This window comes from Borostomias antarcticus (genome assembly GCF_949987555.1).
Source record: "Borostomias antarcticus genome assembly, chromosome: 19".
In the NCBI taxonomy this organism is placed as follows: Eukaryota; Metazoa; Chordata; class Actinopteri; order Stomiiformes; family Stomiidae; genus Borostomias; species Borostomias antarcticus.
This window is the reverse complement of record NC_140252.1, coordinates 462697-480101: the sequence shown is the minus strand read 5'-3', so window position 1 is coordinate 480101 and position 17405 is coordinate 462697. Positions and strand designations below refer to the sequence as shown.

The 17405-nt window shown below is 53.6% G+C and overlaps 1 protein-coding gene across 1 annotated transcript; it reads left to right on the top strand.

Annotated features, from left to right (window-relative positions):
* Positions 1-1263: 1263 nt before the first annotated feature.
* Positions 1264-16519, top strand: armc1l (armadillo repeat containing 1, like; the record flags this gene model as incomplete). The annotated part of the gene is made up of 6 exons (XM_084454164.1): positions 1264-1416; positions 2218-2309; positions 2497-2677; positions 5103-5219; positions 5330-5404; positions 16328-16519. The coding sequence occupies 6 exons, from the start codon at positions 1264-1266 to the stop codon at positions 16517-16519; spliced, it is 810 nt and encodes a 269-aa protein (XP_084310290.1).
* Positions 16520-17405: the final 886 nt, after the last annotated feature.

Here is a 17405-nt window from a genome sequence, read left to right as displayed (position 1 = left end):
GGAGTTCAGAGGAGTTCAGAGGAGGTCAGAGGAGTTCAGAGGAGGTCAGAGGAGGTCAGGAACCGTCCGCATGGGATGCGACCAAGTCAGACTGGACACATCATCTGAACCTGAACAATCACAATTACAAGAGCGGGAAAAAACTATTGGGCGCGAACATAAACATCGACATAAAACGAGAAAGATAGTGAGCTGGATAACACACAAGTCTGGTTGGCCAGCTGAGCTAACTGGATAGCACTAGCACTAGCACACTAGCACACTAGCACTAGCACACTAGCACTAGCACTAGCACACTAGCACACTAGCACTAGCACTAGCACACTAGCACACTAGCACACTAGCACACTAGCACACTAGCACTAGCACACTAGCACACTAGCACACTAGCACTAGCACACTAGCACACTAGCACACTAGCACGCTAACGAGCCATAGCGACACTGCAGCGTTTTCAAAAAACTACAGATCATCAAAACCAACCAGAGCAGCGAGTCCCTGCATGCTGATCTATTATGACTGTATCTAATTATCTTGTTAGGGTTGTTGTATTACTGTCCTCACCAGTCATGAAATCCAGAGATAATTAACATCATCCAGCTCGCAGGACAAACATGTACATTGTGTGAATCTACTCTCTACTCAGTCAAATAAAGCCCGCCAGCAACACGCGTCCTCATTGGACCACCGAGCTGCAGGCGAAGAGGGGACCAATAGGAACAGCGCATCGAGCGAAGTGACGGGATCCGCGCGACCAATGATCATCAGGGAAACACGCACCAGGTTTGGATTTGTGTGCACGAGCTCGTGTCCTCTGGTGAGATGTTCCCTTAACAACCATAATAATATAGATTCACTACTTTATAATAATAATATAATCCATATTCACATCACAGATAACACATCTAACAATTTAACGTGAGGTGAATAATATTTGTGAACAAACTCCCGTCGAAAGCAGCTAAACTTATCAAAGACGGAACCAGAAAACCTGAGCTAGCTAGCTGACGTTAGCTCACTTATAGCCATAGTCTTTAGCTAGCTCACCTATAGCTCTAGCTAGCGTGTTTAGCTAGCCGAGGTGTTTACTGTGGTTAGCTCACGTTATTCGGCTAGTAAAACGCAGTTTCTCTTGTTCTAACCTGTTGCAGAGTCCCTAACCCTCTAACCCTAACCCTCTAACCCTAACCCTCTAACCCTAACCCTAGATGATGGATGCCCAGTCCGTGGTGAGAGTCGCTAACCCTCTAACCCTAACCCTAGATGATGGATGCCCAGTCCGTGGTGAGCCAGCTGCGGGACCTGGCCTCCGAGCCCCAGAACCGGGACACCATAGTCCAGGACGAGGGCTGCCTGCCCGGCCTGGTCCTGTTCCTCGACCACCAGGACCCCCAGGTGCTGCTCGCTACCCTGCAGGTTAGTCTGAGAACATAGAGCTACCCTGCAGGTTAGTCCAAGAACATAGAGAACATAGAGAACATAGAGCTACCCTGCAGGTTAGTCCAAGAACATAGAGCTACACTGCAGGTTAGTCCAAGAACATAGAGCACATAGATAGAGTCAAGAACATAGAGCTACCCTGCAGGTTAGTCCAAGAACATACAGCTACCCTGCAGGTTAGTCCAAGAACATACAGCTACCCTGCAGGTTAGTCCAAGAACATAGAGCACATAGAACATAGAGCACATAGAGCACAGAGCACATAGCACATAGAGCACATAGAGCACATAGAACATAGAGCACATAGCACACAGAGCACATAGCACATAGAGCACATAGAGCACATAGAACATAGAGCACATAGAGCACAGAGCACATAGCACATAGAGCACATAGAACATAGAGCACATAGAGCACATAGAGCACATAGAACATAGAGCACATAGATAGAACATAGAGCACATAGGACATAGAACACATAGCACATAGAGCACATAGAACATAGAGCACATAGAACATAGAGCACATAGAACATAGAACATAGAGCACATAGAACATAGAGCACATAGAACATAGAACACATAGAACATAGAGCACATAGATAGCGAGGCTAGTTCGCCTGGGGTTTCCCTGTTACTGCAGACATGTGTGACCCAAACAGCGAGGGGATTTCATGAAGCAATAGGCTTGATTCACACGCGTTTATAACCTGACCATTGAACAAGGTGGGCTACTACGACTTTTTATATATACTTACAAGTGTCCCTGTGTTGTCAGACCCTGCGCTACCTTGCTGAGTCCCATCAGAACATCCCCATCATGATGAATGAGCTGGGGATGATGGTGAGCTTGGAGAACCTGATGGAGAGGTGAGTGTGGACTTTTAGACCTGTTTACCGTTAGTTGCTGTGACACACAGGAGGGTTGTGATGGATTTGATAAGACTCTGCTGTCTCTAACTGAAATGATTGAATGTGTCAGCCATTACCGATACAACACTTAGCCACCCAGTAGCACACTACCATGATGTGTCATACTATTTAATTGGCTTCTTAGGAGCGGGTTGTCAGTTGACATCACAGCGCTGGCGAAGGAGGTGTACGGTATTCTGGCGGCGCCGGCCGACCCTTCCCCGCAGAGACGGGTGGAGAGGAGGAACAAGTCCCAGTTCTTCCTCAACTCCTCCAACAGGAAGGCCAAGTCTGTCACCCTGCACATCCAGGGCCTGGACACCGCTGTATGGAAACACAGGCTACTCACTCGCTTTTCTGCTCTGTCTCATTCTCTCTCTCAAGCACACTCGCTCACTCACTCAATCATGTAGTTCACTCACTCGCTCACTCACTCACTCACTCAATCGCTCGCTCACTTACTCACTCACTCACTCGCTCACTCACTCAATCATGTAGTTCACTCACTCAATCATGTAGTTCACTCACTCACTCACTCACTCACTCAGACACTCACTCACTCACTCATTCAGACACACACTCTCACTCGTGTGTGCGCGCGCACACACACACACACAGCATAGACTAACAACTTCACAGAAACACCTGACTATACAGCATGATGTGATTTATATGATTTACATTAATTGGTAACTGTTACTGTCCTAACTGACCGTCTGTTTACTGTCCTAACTGACCATCTGTTTACTGTCCTAACTGACCATCTGTTTACTGTCCTAACTGACCGTGTGTTTACTGTCCTAACTGACCGTGTGTTTACTGTCCTAACTGACCGTGTGTTTACTGTCCTAACTGACCATCTGTTTACTGTCCTAACTGACCGTGTGTTTACTGTCCTAACTGACCGTGTGTTTACTGTCCTAACTGACCATCTGTTTACTGTCCTAACTGACCGTGTGTTTACTGTCCTAACTGACCGTGTGTTTACTGTCCTAACTGACCGTGTGTTTACTGTCCTAACTGACCATCTGTTTACTGTCCTAACTGACCGTGTGTTTACTGTCCTAACTGACCATCTGTTTACTGTCCTAACTGACCATCTGTTTACTGTCCTAACTGACCGTGTGTTTACTGTCCTAACTGACCGTGTGTTTACTGTCCTAACTGACCATCTGTGTGTTTACTGTCCTAACTGACCGTGTGTTTACTGTCCTAACTGACCGTGTGTTTACTGTCCTAACTGACCGTGTGTTTACTGTCCTAACTGACCATCTGTTTACTGTCCTAACTGACCGTGTGTTTACTGTCCTAACTGACCGTGTGTTTACTGTCCTAACTGACCGTGTGTTTACTGTCCTAACTGACCGTGTGTTTACTGTCCTAACTGACCATCCGTTTACTGTCCTAACTGACCATCCGTTTACTGTCCTAACTGACCATCTGTTTACTGTCCTAACTGACCGTCTGTTTACTGTCCTAACTGACCATCTGTTTACTGTCCTAACTGACCGTGTGTTTACTGTCCTAACTGACCGTCTGTTTACTGTCCTAACTGACCGTGTGTTTACTGTCCTAACTGACCGTGTGTTTACTGTCCTAACTGACCGTGTGTTTACTGTCCTAACTGACCATCTGTTTACTGTCCTAACTGACCGTCTGTTTACTGTCCTAACTGACCATCTGTTTACTGTCCTAACTGACCATCTGTTTACTGTCCTAACTGACTGTGTGTTTACTGTCCTAACTGACCGTGTGTTTACTGTCCTAACTGACCATCTGTTTACTGTCCTAACTGACCGTGTGTTTACTGTGCTAACTGACCGTGTGTTTACTGTCCTAACTGACCGTGTGTTTACTGTCCTAACTGACCATCTGTTTACTGTCCTAACTGACCGTGTGTTTACTGTCCTAACTGACTGTGTGTTTACTGTCCTAACTGACTGTGTGTTTACTGTCCTAACTGACTGTGTGTTTACTGTCCTAACTGACCGTGTGTTTACTGTCCTAACTGACTGTGTGTTTACTGTCCTAACTGACTGTGTGTTTACTGTCCTAACTGACTGTGTGTTTACTGTCCTAACTGACCGTGTGTTTACTGTCCTAACTGACCGTGTGTTTACTGTCCTAACTGACCGTGTGTTTACTGTCCTAACTGACTGCGTGTTTACTGTCCTAACTGACCGTGTGTTTACTGTCCTAACTGACCGTCTGTTTACTGTCCTAACTGACCATCTGTTTACTGTCCTAACTGACCATCTGTTTACTGTCCTAACTGACCATCTGTTTACTGTCCTAACTGACTGTGTGTTTACTGTCCTAACTGACCGTGTGTTTACTGTCCTAACTGACCATCTGTTTACTGTCCTAACTGACCGTGTGTTTACTGTACTAACTGACCGTGTGTTTACTGTCCTAACTGACCGTGTGTTTACTGTCCTAACTGACCATCTGTTTACTGTCCTAACTGACCGTGTGTTTACTGTCCTAACTGACTGTGTGTTTACTGTCCTAACTGACTGTGTGTTTACTGTCCTAACTGACTGTGTGTTTACTGTCCTAACTGACCGTGTGTTTACTGTCCTAACTGACTGTGTGTTTACTGTCCTAACTGACTGTGTGTTTACTGTCCTAACTGACTGTGTGTTTACTGTCCTAACTGACCGTGTGTTTACTGTCCTAACTGACCGTGTGTTTACTGTCCTAACTGACCGTGTGTTTACTGTCCTAACTGACTGCGTGTGCCTTGGTCAGGACCAGCGAGGCGTGTGTGAAGAGGCACTCCTCAAGGTCAAAGGGGTCATCAGCTTCACCTTCCAGATGGCCTCCAAGAGATGCACTGTACGCATCCGCTCAGACCTGCCCACTGAGGTGAACTGGCCCCTGACACACACACACACTCACCCGCATACAGTGTCTGTTCCCTTATTTAAAGGAGGTGTTGTCATGTGACTCTAAGCTTGACCCGCCCCCCTCTTCAGAGTCTGGCGTCGGCCATCGCTGCCACGAAGGTGCTGTCAGCCCAGCAGGTGGTGAAGAACGAGGCCGGAGAGGAGGTGAGACCTTAAAGCTCCAGTACGGTACCTTACCTCTGCGTCATGAGACCTTAAAGCTCCAGTACGGTACCTTACCTCTGCGTCATGAGACCTTAAAGCTCCAGTACGGTACCTTACCTCTGCGTCATGAGACCTTAAAGCTCCAGTACGGTACCTTACCTCTGCGTCATGAGACCTTAAAGCTCCAGTACGGTACCTTACCTCTGCGTCATGAGACCTTAAAGCTCCAGTACGGTACCTTACCTCTGCGTCATGAGACCTTAAAGCTCCAGTACGGTACCTTACCTCTGCGTCATGAGACCTTAAAGCTCCAGTACGGTACCTTACCTCTGCGTCGTGAGACCTTAAAGCTCCAGTACGGTACCTTACCTCTGTGTCATGAGACCTTAAAGCTCCAGTACGGTACCTTACCTCTGCGTCATGAGACCTTAAAGCTCCAGTACGGTACCTTACCTCTGCGTCGTGAGACCTTAAAGCTCCAGTACGGTACCTTACCTCTGCGTCGTGAGACCTTAAAGCTCCAGTACGGTACCTTACCTCTGCGTCGTGAGACCTTAAAGCTCCAGTACGGTACCTTACCTCTGCGCCGTGAGACCTTAAAGCTCCAGTACGGTACCTTACCTCTGCGTCGTGAGACCTTAAAGCTCCAGTACGGTACCTTACCTCTGCGTCTTCCAAGTGGAATTGTTTGCTTCAAACTCATGGTTTAGCCTGTGGCTCCTCGCTCGTCTTTTTATTCCACTCCCGCGGATGGAACAACGACATGTGACTCCATGTTGCTGGTAGTGTTCAGTACACAATACTCGCTCTGCAGAGCTTGCATGTAACTCGGTCCTTATCTTTCACATTTCCATTTAAAGCAACAAATAAAATAAAAAATGGTTCAACAGGGTTCCTACTGTTGGCTAACGGGACCAACTCTTCCTCCTCCTCTTTCGCTGCCATTTTCACTTCACGTTAGATGCGTTTGTTTTGACAGCGTGGGAACTTTTTTGACAGTGCGGGAAATGAACGTTTCGTGCATGAACACGATTCGCTGCATAATTTTTGACAATATTATTCATTAATATTACAATATTCGAACTCTCAAGTTTAGGTTCAAACGTTGTTTTTTTTTTGACAGCCCTACTCAGCACACACGCACGCTTTGAGCCAGGCGTGTGCTCTGGTGTCTAACCCTAACCCTACCCGATTGTGATATCATAATTGCTGTAGCAGAGCCAAACCACAGTCTACAAAGACACCGTACACGCTTGTCACAGAGAACTTCAATCACTTCTGCCTCTCGATTTATCAAAGTATTATTGTACAAAAGGCCCCTAAGTTTGTAGCCTTTATTTGTTTATTTCAATACTCTTAGTTTGGAAGATGGGTTTCGTTATCTGGCCGCTGATTGGCTACAGCCTGGGCACCCGTATGATGAGCGGTAGTGGTCCCGCTTCTGTGATGACTTGCCTAGTTTCGCCGACCGAACAGATCTTTTCTGCCTTTTTTCCTTATACTTTCCCCTTGTATGTACATGAAGAAACAACATGATACAACTGGAGTAAAGACAACTAAAGGAAAAGAGCCAAGTGGCAACAATAAAACCAGGGATCTTGGACCCAAATCGTCATCATTGGATATCACTGTTCTAATAGACAGCCAAGGGCGAATGCAACCATCCACATCCTGAACTAGCCTACACACAAATTCCCATTCTACATTTTGGTCCTTCGAGCCGGATGCTGCATTTACCCAAGGATATGGACAACAGTGATGACATGTACAGTCTGGGAGGAGCCAGACCAAAGAGGGTGACACGTCCCCCCGCCTGGCTTGATGAGTATGAAGTTGACTACGCCGGTCACAGATACTATGATGCACCCCCACGAGATAATGCCCCACCCAACCATGGGTCCGAGGAGAGGTGGCGTCCTACACCCGAGGAATATGCCAGGACCACCCCCCTCAGCCAACCACATGCATATGTTACCAGTCCCCAGGTCAAGAGGGATGCTGCTCTTCATGAGACAACTCAGCTAGCCCACTACCTACCCCGAGAGAGAATGCATGTGGAAAGCCAGCATTATCCTGTCATCCCCCAGTATCACAGGCCGTCGTATCCAGCCAGCGAGGAGCTCAGAGCCATTCAGGTGGAGAACGCAAAGCTAGCTCAAGCACAGCAGGCCATGCATAGGGACATGTTACAGCTCTCCGAGATCCATTCTGAAATAAGGGAGTTAATTGAGACCGCCCGTAGTCTCCGCGCCACACCCACTCCCAGCCCCAGTCACGCTACACGGGCGCCTTCTCCAGTTCAGTCTGTACCGCCACAGAATAGAGAACAACTGGAGGATGAGGGGGAAGGAGAGGAGGAGTGGCCAGAACCCCCGCCTTGGCCAGGTGAGGGGACAGGGGTGGAATTGCCCCTTGAACAGCAAATGCTAATGGATAGCCTGGGTCAAAGAATGAGAGAGCTCCAAGTACAGCAACAGGCAGTTGCCCCTCCATTGCCAGTCAGTCCAGGGCTACCATCAGCAGTGCCTGCAGTCCAAGCCATGCCACCAGTTATGGCCATCCTGGGGCAGAACCCACCACCCCAGGCAAGACCATATCAGCCTCTGCCTAGCTCGGTACCTCTGCCCCAGCAGGCCCAACCACTGCCAGCCAGCCCATGGCGACCACCCACTGGGCACTTAGTCCAAACTCCAGCACCCGTTATGGGCACGTTGGGGCAGTACCCCACACGCCCGCCAAGAGCCTCTCAGTCTCCGTATGGTTCAGTACCTCCACTCCCTCAGGCCCCGCCACACGCAGCAGTTCATCAGTATCAGTGGACTCCCTATCACCCTCAGCCTGGGCCCTCATCAGTCCCTCTAACTGTCATGACAGCTGGACCCCAGCCCCCTCCAGCTGTTCAGGCTCCACACAGTCGCCCAGTAGTGACTGAGCTGACCTACCGGGGACCCAGGCCTAGTATCCCAAACTTTACGACTAGGGACCCCAGCGAGTTCACACGACTCAAGATCGCCTTAGGAAACCTGCTGCCAACTGACGGGGCTGAGTTGTTCAAATACCAGGTTCTGCTTGATCACCTTAAGTTGGAGGAGGCTAAGTTGATCGCGGACGCCTACCTGAACTCTTCTACGCCGTACAGCGATACTATGACAGCACTTAATAATCGGTTTGGACAGCCGCACCAGATTGCCCTCAGGAGAATCACCAGCGTCCTTGATTCACCAGATGTGCGTCGAGGAGACGTCACTGCCTTTGAGAAGTTCGCGTTGCAGGTGCAGTCTCTTATCGGCCTGCTCAAGACCCTCGGACCAGAAGGAGACGTGGAGCTCAAGTGTGGCTCACATGTCGCTCGTCTGTTAAGTAAGCTGCCTCCGGAGCAACGTTCCGACTTCAGACGCTGTATGTTCCAGCGACCCGGGGCCATCTATTCCCTGGAAGACTTCTCAGAATGGCTACGTTACGAGACCTGGTGCCAGGACTTTGACAATCAACCCCAAGCCAAGTCCAATACCAAAGCTGAGAACCATCGAATGAAGAGATCAGTAGCGATACTCCATGGATCAAAGGAGCAACACCCACCTTACACTGCTCCCAAGCAGGACAGCCCTGGCAGGAAGAACAGTAAGACAACCCCGTACTGTCCATACTGTGAAGGATCAGACCACTTCCTCAGTCAGTGCACAGAGGTCACCAAGTTGTCAACAGGACAGCTGTCAGAGTGGATCAAGACCAATAAGAGATGCTGGCGCTGTGCTAGACCCCACCAGGCCGCACAGTGCAGCCTTAGGAAGCCATGTGGTCTATGCCAGGGGAAGCACCTGCAAGTCCTTCATGATGTCAACATCAGGCCAGCAAGAGTGTCAGAGGCAAAGGATAAGACCAGAGAGACCGCTACAACTGAAGTCCTCTACCTTGATCGACCTACAGAGAGTAGTAGAGTTCTGCTGAAGGTCCTCCGTGTCCTCATCCACCACGGTGACAAGACCCTCAACACTTACGCCATACTGGACGACGGGTCGGAGAGGACAATGTTGCTTCCTGCAGCAGTAAGGGAACTGGGCTTACAGGGGACTCCAGAAGAGCTCCCACTGCGCACTATCAGGCAGGATGTGCAGAACTTCAGCGGTGCTTCAGTGTCATTCAGTGTCTCCTCCCCAGTCAGGCCTCAGACCAAGTACCACATCTCCGGAGCCTTCACTGCAACCTGCATCGGTCTAGCCAACCACACCTACGCGACGGATGTACTCCGACAGAAGTACAAACATCTGGTTGGTCTACCAATCACATCCTTTAAGAAGGCCCAACCCCTCCTCCTCATCGGTGCTGACTATCCACACCTAGTCACCCCTACCGAGCCAGTGCGGTTGGGTCCTCCCGGTGGGCCTGCCGCTGTACGGACCAGATTGGGCTGGACCCTACAGGGCCCTACGAAGACGATGGGACGTCACCCACTCCCACAGCAGTGTCTATTCACCTCAGTCCGGCCTGCTCCCTCAGAGTTATTCAAACACGTCGAGAAGCTCTGGCAAGTTGATACCATCCCGTTCCAGTGTGATAAGGCTGTGAATCGCTCCCGACAAGACCAAGATGCGATCGACCTGTTAGAAGCTAGGACGACGCGTGTGGAGGTGGAGGGTGTGCTGCGCTACGCAACCCCCCTGCTGCGCAAAGGTGACATGCCCAGCCTCTCTGCCACTAAGGAGGCAGTTATGCCAAGCTTGAGGAGCACTGAACGGCGGCTCAAAAAGGACCCGGAGAGGGCCAAAGCATACTGTGCAGAGATCAACAAACTCGTCCAAGCAGGCTCAGTCATCAAGCTCAGCCCTGAGACCCTCACCAGCGAAGGAGACTCATGGTACATCCCACATCACATGGTGAGCCATAACAATAAGAACCGTGTGGTGTTCAACTGCTCCTACCAGTACCGTGGGCAGAACCTGAATGAGTGCCTGCAGCCAGGACCAACCCTTGGGCCATCCCTTCTCGGAGTGCTGCTGAGATTCAGGGAGTATGCTGTGGCAATCAGTGGAGACATCAAAGGAATGTTCCACCAGGTTCGCCTCCTCCATGAAGATCGCCGTCTTCTGCGTTTCGTATGGCGGGACATGGACCAGGAGAAACCTCCAGATGTGTTTGAGTGGCAGGTGCTCCCATTTGGCACCACCTGCAGCCCCTGCTGCGCCACATTCGCTCTGCAGCGTCATGTTACCCAGCACAGCCAGCCAGACAACGCGGTCAGGTTCTCTGTCCAGAAGTGTTTTTATGTGGACAATTGCCTGCAGAGTGTACCCACACCCGAAGAAGCAGGAGCTCTGGTTGACAATCTGAGAGCGCTCCTGTCGTCAGGTGGGTTCGACCTCCGGCAGTGGGCCAGTAACGTGCCTAGTGTCGTCAGCCACCTGCCCCGAGAAGCCCGGTCTGAGAGTTTCGAACTCTGGTTGGCACAAGACAAGAACGACTCTACAGAGTCTACCCTGGGGCTCAGCTGGAGCTGTGAAGCAGATATCCTGGGTTACAAGCACCGTCCAGTAGACTATGGAGCTGTGACCATGAGGAATGTCTACAAGGTCTTGGCGAGTCAGTATATCCACTAGGATTCATCCTGCCCTATACTACCCGGGCTAAGATGCTAGTGAGACGCCACTGGGACAAGCAGCGAGACTGGGACGACCCTATGCTCCCCTCAGACATCGTGCAGGAATGGAAAGAGTGGGAATCTGAGCTGCAGGTGCTTCCACAAGTAACTCTACCCAGGCCTTACACCCCAGCTGATGCAGACCAGCCAACTGTCTACAGCGAGATTCACGTGTTCTGCGATGCCTCAGAGCAGGCTTATGGCTCAGTCGCTTACCTGAGAACAGTGGATGCTGAAGGTAACATCTATCTATCATTCCTCCTCGCCCGCTCCAGGGTCGCACCTAAACGCGTACTATCCATGCCAAGACTGGAGCTGTGCGCGGCCCTTACTGGAGCCGAGTTATCCAAGCTACTGAATAGAGAGCTCACCCTGAGAGTTGACCGCACTGTCCTCTGGACCGACTCAACTACGGTGCTGACATGGTTGCAGTCATCATCTTGCTCCTTCAAGGTCTTTGTTGGTGTCCGGGTTGCTGAAATCCAAGAGCTCACCGACATCCACACCTGGCGATATGTGAATTCCGCTAGCAACCCCGCAGACGACCTCACGCGTGGCAAGACCCTGAGAGAGCTGGTAGAGCCTAATCGATGGAGCCAAGGCCCACCCTTCCTCCTGCTCCGCGCCGAAGACTGGCCTCAAAGGCCTACCACTCCTCCAAAGGAAGATACTGCAGAACTCCGCAAAGCTACCTTCTGTGGTGCCATCTCCACCCAGGTCAGTTCACCTTCACCTGCAGAGAAGCATCCTGAATCCTGGAGTGAGATGCTGGAGATGACAGCTCATGAGCTTCATGGGGCGGCAGAACCTGGAGAGACCATTACAGCTGACACTTATCGGGAGGCTGAGAATCTGATCATCAAGAGAGCTCAGCAAGACAGCTTTCCAGAAGAGTTGCGCCTCTTGAAAGCCAATAAACCGGTGGCTCCCAGCAGCAGGCTACTCACCTTAGCACCAGAGCTAGATGAGTCAGGAGAGCTCATCCGCGTTGGGGGAAGGCTCCGGCGTTCTCAGGACCTGGACCCAGTTGTCATGCATCCGATCGTCCTAGATCCAGCTCATCCTACCACCAGGCTCCTGATCCAGCAGTTCGATAGCCGATTGTGTCATCCTGGCCCAGAACGAGTCTTCGCAGAGATTCAACGCCAATACTGGATCCTGCGGGGACGTGAAGCGGTTCGGCGATATCAGTACACCTGCACCGACTGTAGGCGCTGGAAGGCCAAACCTACGGTTCCGAAGATGGCAGACCTCCCGCCAGCACGTCTCCGCCTCTTCAAGCCGGCCTTCTTCTCGACGGGGATGGACTGTTTCGGGCCTATTGAGGTCAGAGTGGGGCGGCGTGCGGAGAAGAGGTGGGGGATCATTTTCAAGTGCCTTACAACCCGAGCAATCCACCTGGATCTCCTCACTTCTATTGATGCCGACTCCTTCCTCATGGCCCTAAGGAGATTCATCGCCCGTCGAGGAACACCTGCCGAGCTGTATTCGGATCAGGGGACGAATTTCCGAGGAGGCGAAAGGGAACTGCGTGAGTACTTCACTGAGATGTCCCCGGAACTGCAGCAGCAGCTGGCCAAGCAGAGGATCTCATTCCACTTCAATCCTCCAGCGGCCCCACACTTTTCACGGCAATCATTTCCACTGTCAACTGAACGGACGAGCGATACTTGAGAGCAGAAAGGGCCTGAGGTGTGTTTTCTTGGCTCCACTGCGGCCGTCAGCGTCGACATTCTGCCGTCAAAAATGTAATAATGAACCCCGGTGATTCCCTAACGACGGACGTGACGCAGCGTGTGACGCTTTCATTAATTACAATGGATTCACTTCCTCAGCGTCTGATGGTTGACCCTCTACTGACCGCTCCCTCTACTGACCGCTCCCTCTACTGACCGTTCCCTCTACTGACCGCTCCCTCTACTGACCGCTCCCCCTCTACTGACCGCTCCCTCTACCGACCGTTCCCCCTCTACCGACCGCTCCCTCTACCGACCGCTCCCTCTACCGACCGCTCCCTCTACCGACCGCTCCCTCTACTGACCGCTCCCCCTCTACCGACCGCTCCCCCTCTACTGACCGCTCCCTCTACTGACCGTTCCCTCTACTGACCGTTCCCTCTACCGACCGCTCCCTCTACCGACCGCTCCCTCTACCGACCGCTCCCTCTACCGACCGCTCCCTCTACTGACCGCTCCCCCTCTTCTGACCGTTCCCTCTACTGACCGCTCCCTCTACTGACCGCTCCCTGTACTGACCGCTCCCTGTACTGACCGCTCCCTGTACTGACCGCTCCCTCTACTGACCGCTCCCTCTACTGACCGCTCCCCCTCTACCGACCGCTCCCTCTACCGACCGCTCCCTCTACCGACCGCTCCCTCTACTGACCACTCCCCCTCTACTGACCACTCCCTCTACTGACCACTCCCACTCTACTGACCGCTCCCTCTACCGACCGCTCCCTCTACCGACCGCTCCCTCTACTGACCGTTCCCTCTACTGACCATTCCCTCTACTGACCACTCCCTCTACTGACCACTCCCTCTACTGACCGCTCCCCCTCTACTGACCGCTCCCCCTCTACTGACCGCTCCCCCTCTACTGACCGTTCCCTCTACTGACCGCTCCCTCTACTGACCGCTCCCTCTACCGACCGCTCGCCCTCTACCGACCGCTTCCTCTACCGACCGCTCCCTCTACCGACCGCTCCCTCTACCGACCGCTCCCCCTCTACCGACCGCTCCCTCTACTGACCGCTCCCTCTACTGACCGCTCCCTCTACCGACCGCTCCCTCTACTGACCGCTCCCTCTACTGACCGCTCCCTCTACTGACCACTCCCTCTACCGACCACTCCCCCTCTACCGACCGCTCCCTCTACCGACCGCTCCCTCTACCGACCGCTCCCTCTACCGACCGCTCCCTCTACCGACCGCTCCCTCTACCGACCGCTCCCTCTACTGACCGCTCCCTGTACTGACCGCTCCCCCTCTACTGACCGCTCCCCCTCTACTGACCGCTCCCTCTACCGACCGCTCCCTCTACTGACCGCTCCCTCTACCGACCGCTCCCTCTACTGACCTCACCCTCTACTGACCGCTCCCTCTACTGACCGCTCCCTCTACTGACCGCTCCCTGTACCGACCGCTCCCCCTCTACTGACCGCTCCCCCTCTACTGACCGCTCCCCCTCCACTGACCGCTCCCTCTACCGACCGCTCCCTCTACCGACCGCTCCCTCTACCGACCGCTCCCTCTACTGACCGCTCCCTCTACTGACCGCTCCCTGTACTGACCGCTCCCTCTACCGACCGGTCCCCCTCTACTGACCGCTCCCTCTACTGACCGTTCCCTCTACTGACCGTTCCCTCTACTGACCACTCCCCCTCTACTGACCACTCCCCCTCTACTGACCACTCCCTCTACCGACCGTTCCCTCTACCGACCGCTCCCTCTACCGACCGCTCCCTCTACCGACCGCTCCCTCTACTTACCACTCCCTCTACTGACCGCTCCCCCTCTACTGACCACTCCCCCTCTACTGACCACTCCCTCTACTGACCCCCCTCTACCGACCGCTCCCTCTACTGACCACTCCCTCTACCGACCGCTCCCTCTACCGACCGCTCCCTCTACTGACCGCTCCCCCTCTACTGACCACTCCCCCTCTACTGACCACTCCCCCTCTACTGACCACTCCCTCTACTGACCCCCCTCTACCGACCGCTCCCTCTACTGACCACTCCCTCTACTGACCGCTCCCTCTACTGACCGCTCCCTGTACTGACCGCTCCCTCTACCGACCGCTCCCTCTACCGACCGCTCCCTCTACCGACCGTTCCCTCTACCGACCACTCCCTCTACTGACCGCTCCCTCTACTGACCGCTCCCCCTCTACTGACCGCTCCCTCTACTGACCTCTACCGACCACTCCCTCTACCGACCGCTCCCCCTCTACCGACCGCTCCCCCTCTACTGACCGCTCCCTCTACTGACCGTTCCCTCTACTGACCGTTCCCTGTCCTGACTGCTCCCTCTACTGACCACTCCCCCTCTACTGACCACTCCCTCTACTGACCCCCCTCTACAGACCGCTCCCTCTACTGACCACTCCCCCTCTACTGACCACTCCCCCTCTACTGACCACTCCCTCTACTGACCCCCCTCTACCGACCGCTCCCTCTACTGACCACTCCCTCTACCGACCGCTCCCTCTACTGACCGCTCCCCCTCTACTGACCACTCCCCCTCTACTGACCACTCCCCCTCTACTGACCACTCCCTCTACTGACTCCCCTCTACCGACCGCTCCCTCTACTGACCACTCCCTCTACTGACCGCTCCCTGTACCGACCGCTCCCTCTACCGACCGCTCCCTCTACCGACCGCTCACCCTCTACCGACCGCTCCCCCTCTACTGACCGCTCCCTCTACTGACCGTTCCCTCTACTGACCGTTCCCTGTCCTGACCGCTCCCTCTACTGACCACTCCCTCTACTGACCGCTCCCTCTACTGACCACTCCCTCTACTGACCCCCCTCTACAGACCGCTCCCTCTACTGACCACTCCCTCTACTGACCGCTCCCTCTACTGACCGCTCCCTGTACTGACCGCTCCCTCTACTGACCACTCCCCCTCTACTGACCACTCCCTCTACTGACCCCCCTCTACAGACCGCTCCCTCTACTGACCGCTCCCTCTACTGACCGTTCCCTCTACTGACCACTCCCCCTCTACTGACCGCTCCCTCTACTGACCACTCCCTCTACTGACCGTTCCCTCTACTGACCACTCCCCCTCTACTGACCACTCCCTCTACTGACCACTCCCTCTACTGACCGCTCCCTCTACTGACCGCTCCCTCTACCGACCACTCCCCCTCTACTGACCACTCCCTCTACTGACCACTCCCTCTACTGACCGCTCCCTCTACTGACCGCTCCCTCTACCGACCGCTCCCTCTACTGACCGCTCCCCCTCTACTGACCACTCCCCCTCTACTGACCGCTCCCTCTACCGACCGCTCCCTCTACCGACCGCTCCCTCTACCGACCGCTCCCTCTACCGACCGCTCCCTCTACCGACCGCTCCCTCTACCGACCGCTCCCTCTACCGACCACTCCCTCTACTGACCGCTCCCTCTACCGACCACTCCCTCTACTGACCGCTCCCTCTACCGACCGCTCCCTCTACCGACCACTCCCTCTACCGACCGCTCCCTCTACTGACCGCTCCCCCTCTACTGACCGCTCCCTGTCCTGACCGCTCCCTGTCCCTCCACTGCCCCCCCAGGTCCTGCTGCCCCTCGGCCCGTGTGGAGCGGAGGTCCAGGAGAACGGGGCCCTGCCAGACTACCTGCCCGAGGACGAGAGCCCTGAGAGGGAGGCGGACCGCGCCGTCTCCCGCACCGCCGCCAAGAACCACGACGCCAGCGGCTGGCTCAGCTCGGCCGCCACCTTCCTCACCAGGACCTTCTACTGGTGAAACCAGACCGCCACTCTTATACCAGGGTCCACCCCACTCTGCTCAGCTGCCCCCAAACAGCCTCTTATACCAGGGTCCACCCCACTCTGCTCAGCTGCCCCCAAACAGCCTCTTATACCAGGGTCCACCCCACTCTGCTCAGCTGCCCCCAAACAGCCTCTTATACCAGGGTCCACCCCACTCTGCTCAGCTGCCCCCAAACAGCCTCTTATACCAGGGTCCACCCCACTCTGCTCAGCTGCCCCCAAACAGCCTCTTATACCAGGGTCCACCCCACTCTGCTCAGCTGCCCCCAAACAGCCTCTTATACCAGGGTCCACCCCACTCTGCTCAGCTGCCCCCAAACAGCCTCTTATACCAGGGTCCACCCCACTCTGCTCAGCTGCCCCCAAACAGCCTCTTATACCAGGGTCCACCCCACTCTGCTCAGCTGCCCCCAAACAGCCTCTTATACCAGGGTCCACCCCACTCTGCTCAGCTGCCCCCAAACAGCCTCTTATACCAGGGTCCACCCCACTCTGCTCAGCTGCCCCCAAACAGCCTCTTATACCAGGGTCCACCCTGCTGCTGACCTCACACTTCATGGGGGTCGTTTATGATTTAACATGATTGGAATGGGGACTATATGTGCCCCTTAACACAACGGTTGCCAATCCAATCACTGTTGATGTTTAAAATGACAAGGTGCATCTGTAGAGTTTGTGAACAGGGCAAGGCTGTTTGTATGGTTCTGGATGGGTAGAGTTGTATGGTATCTGGATGGGCAGAGTTGTATGGTATCTGGATGGGTAGAGTTGTAGTTCTAGATGTATGAATTGAGGCCCATCTGCTACTGAAGAGAAAGGTCTGGTTATTCTATGTATGTAAATATTTATTCAGTGGCAAA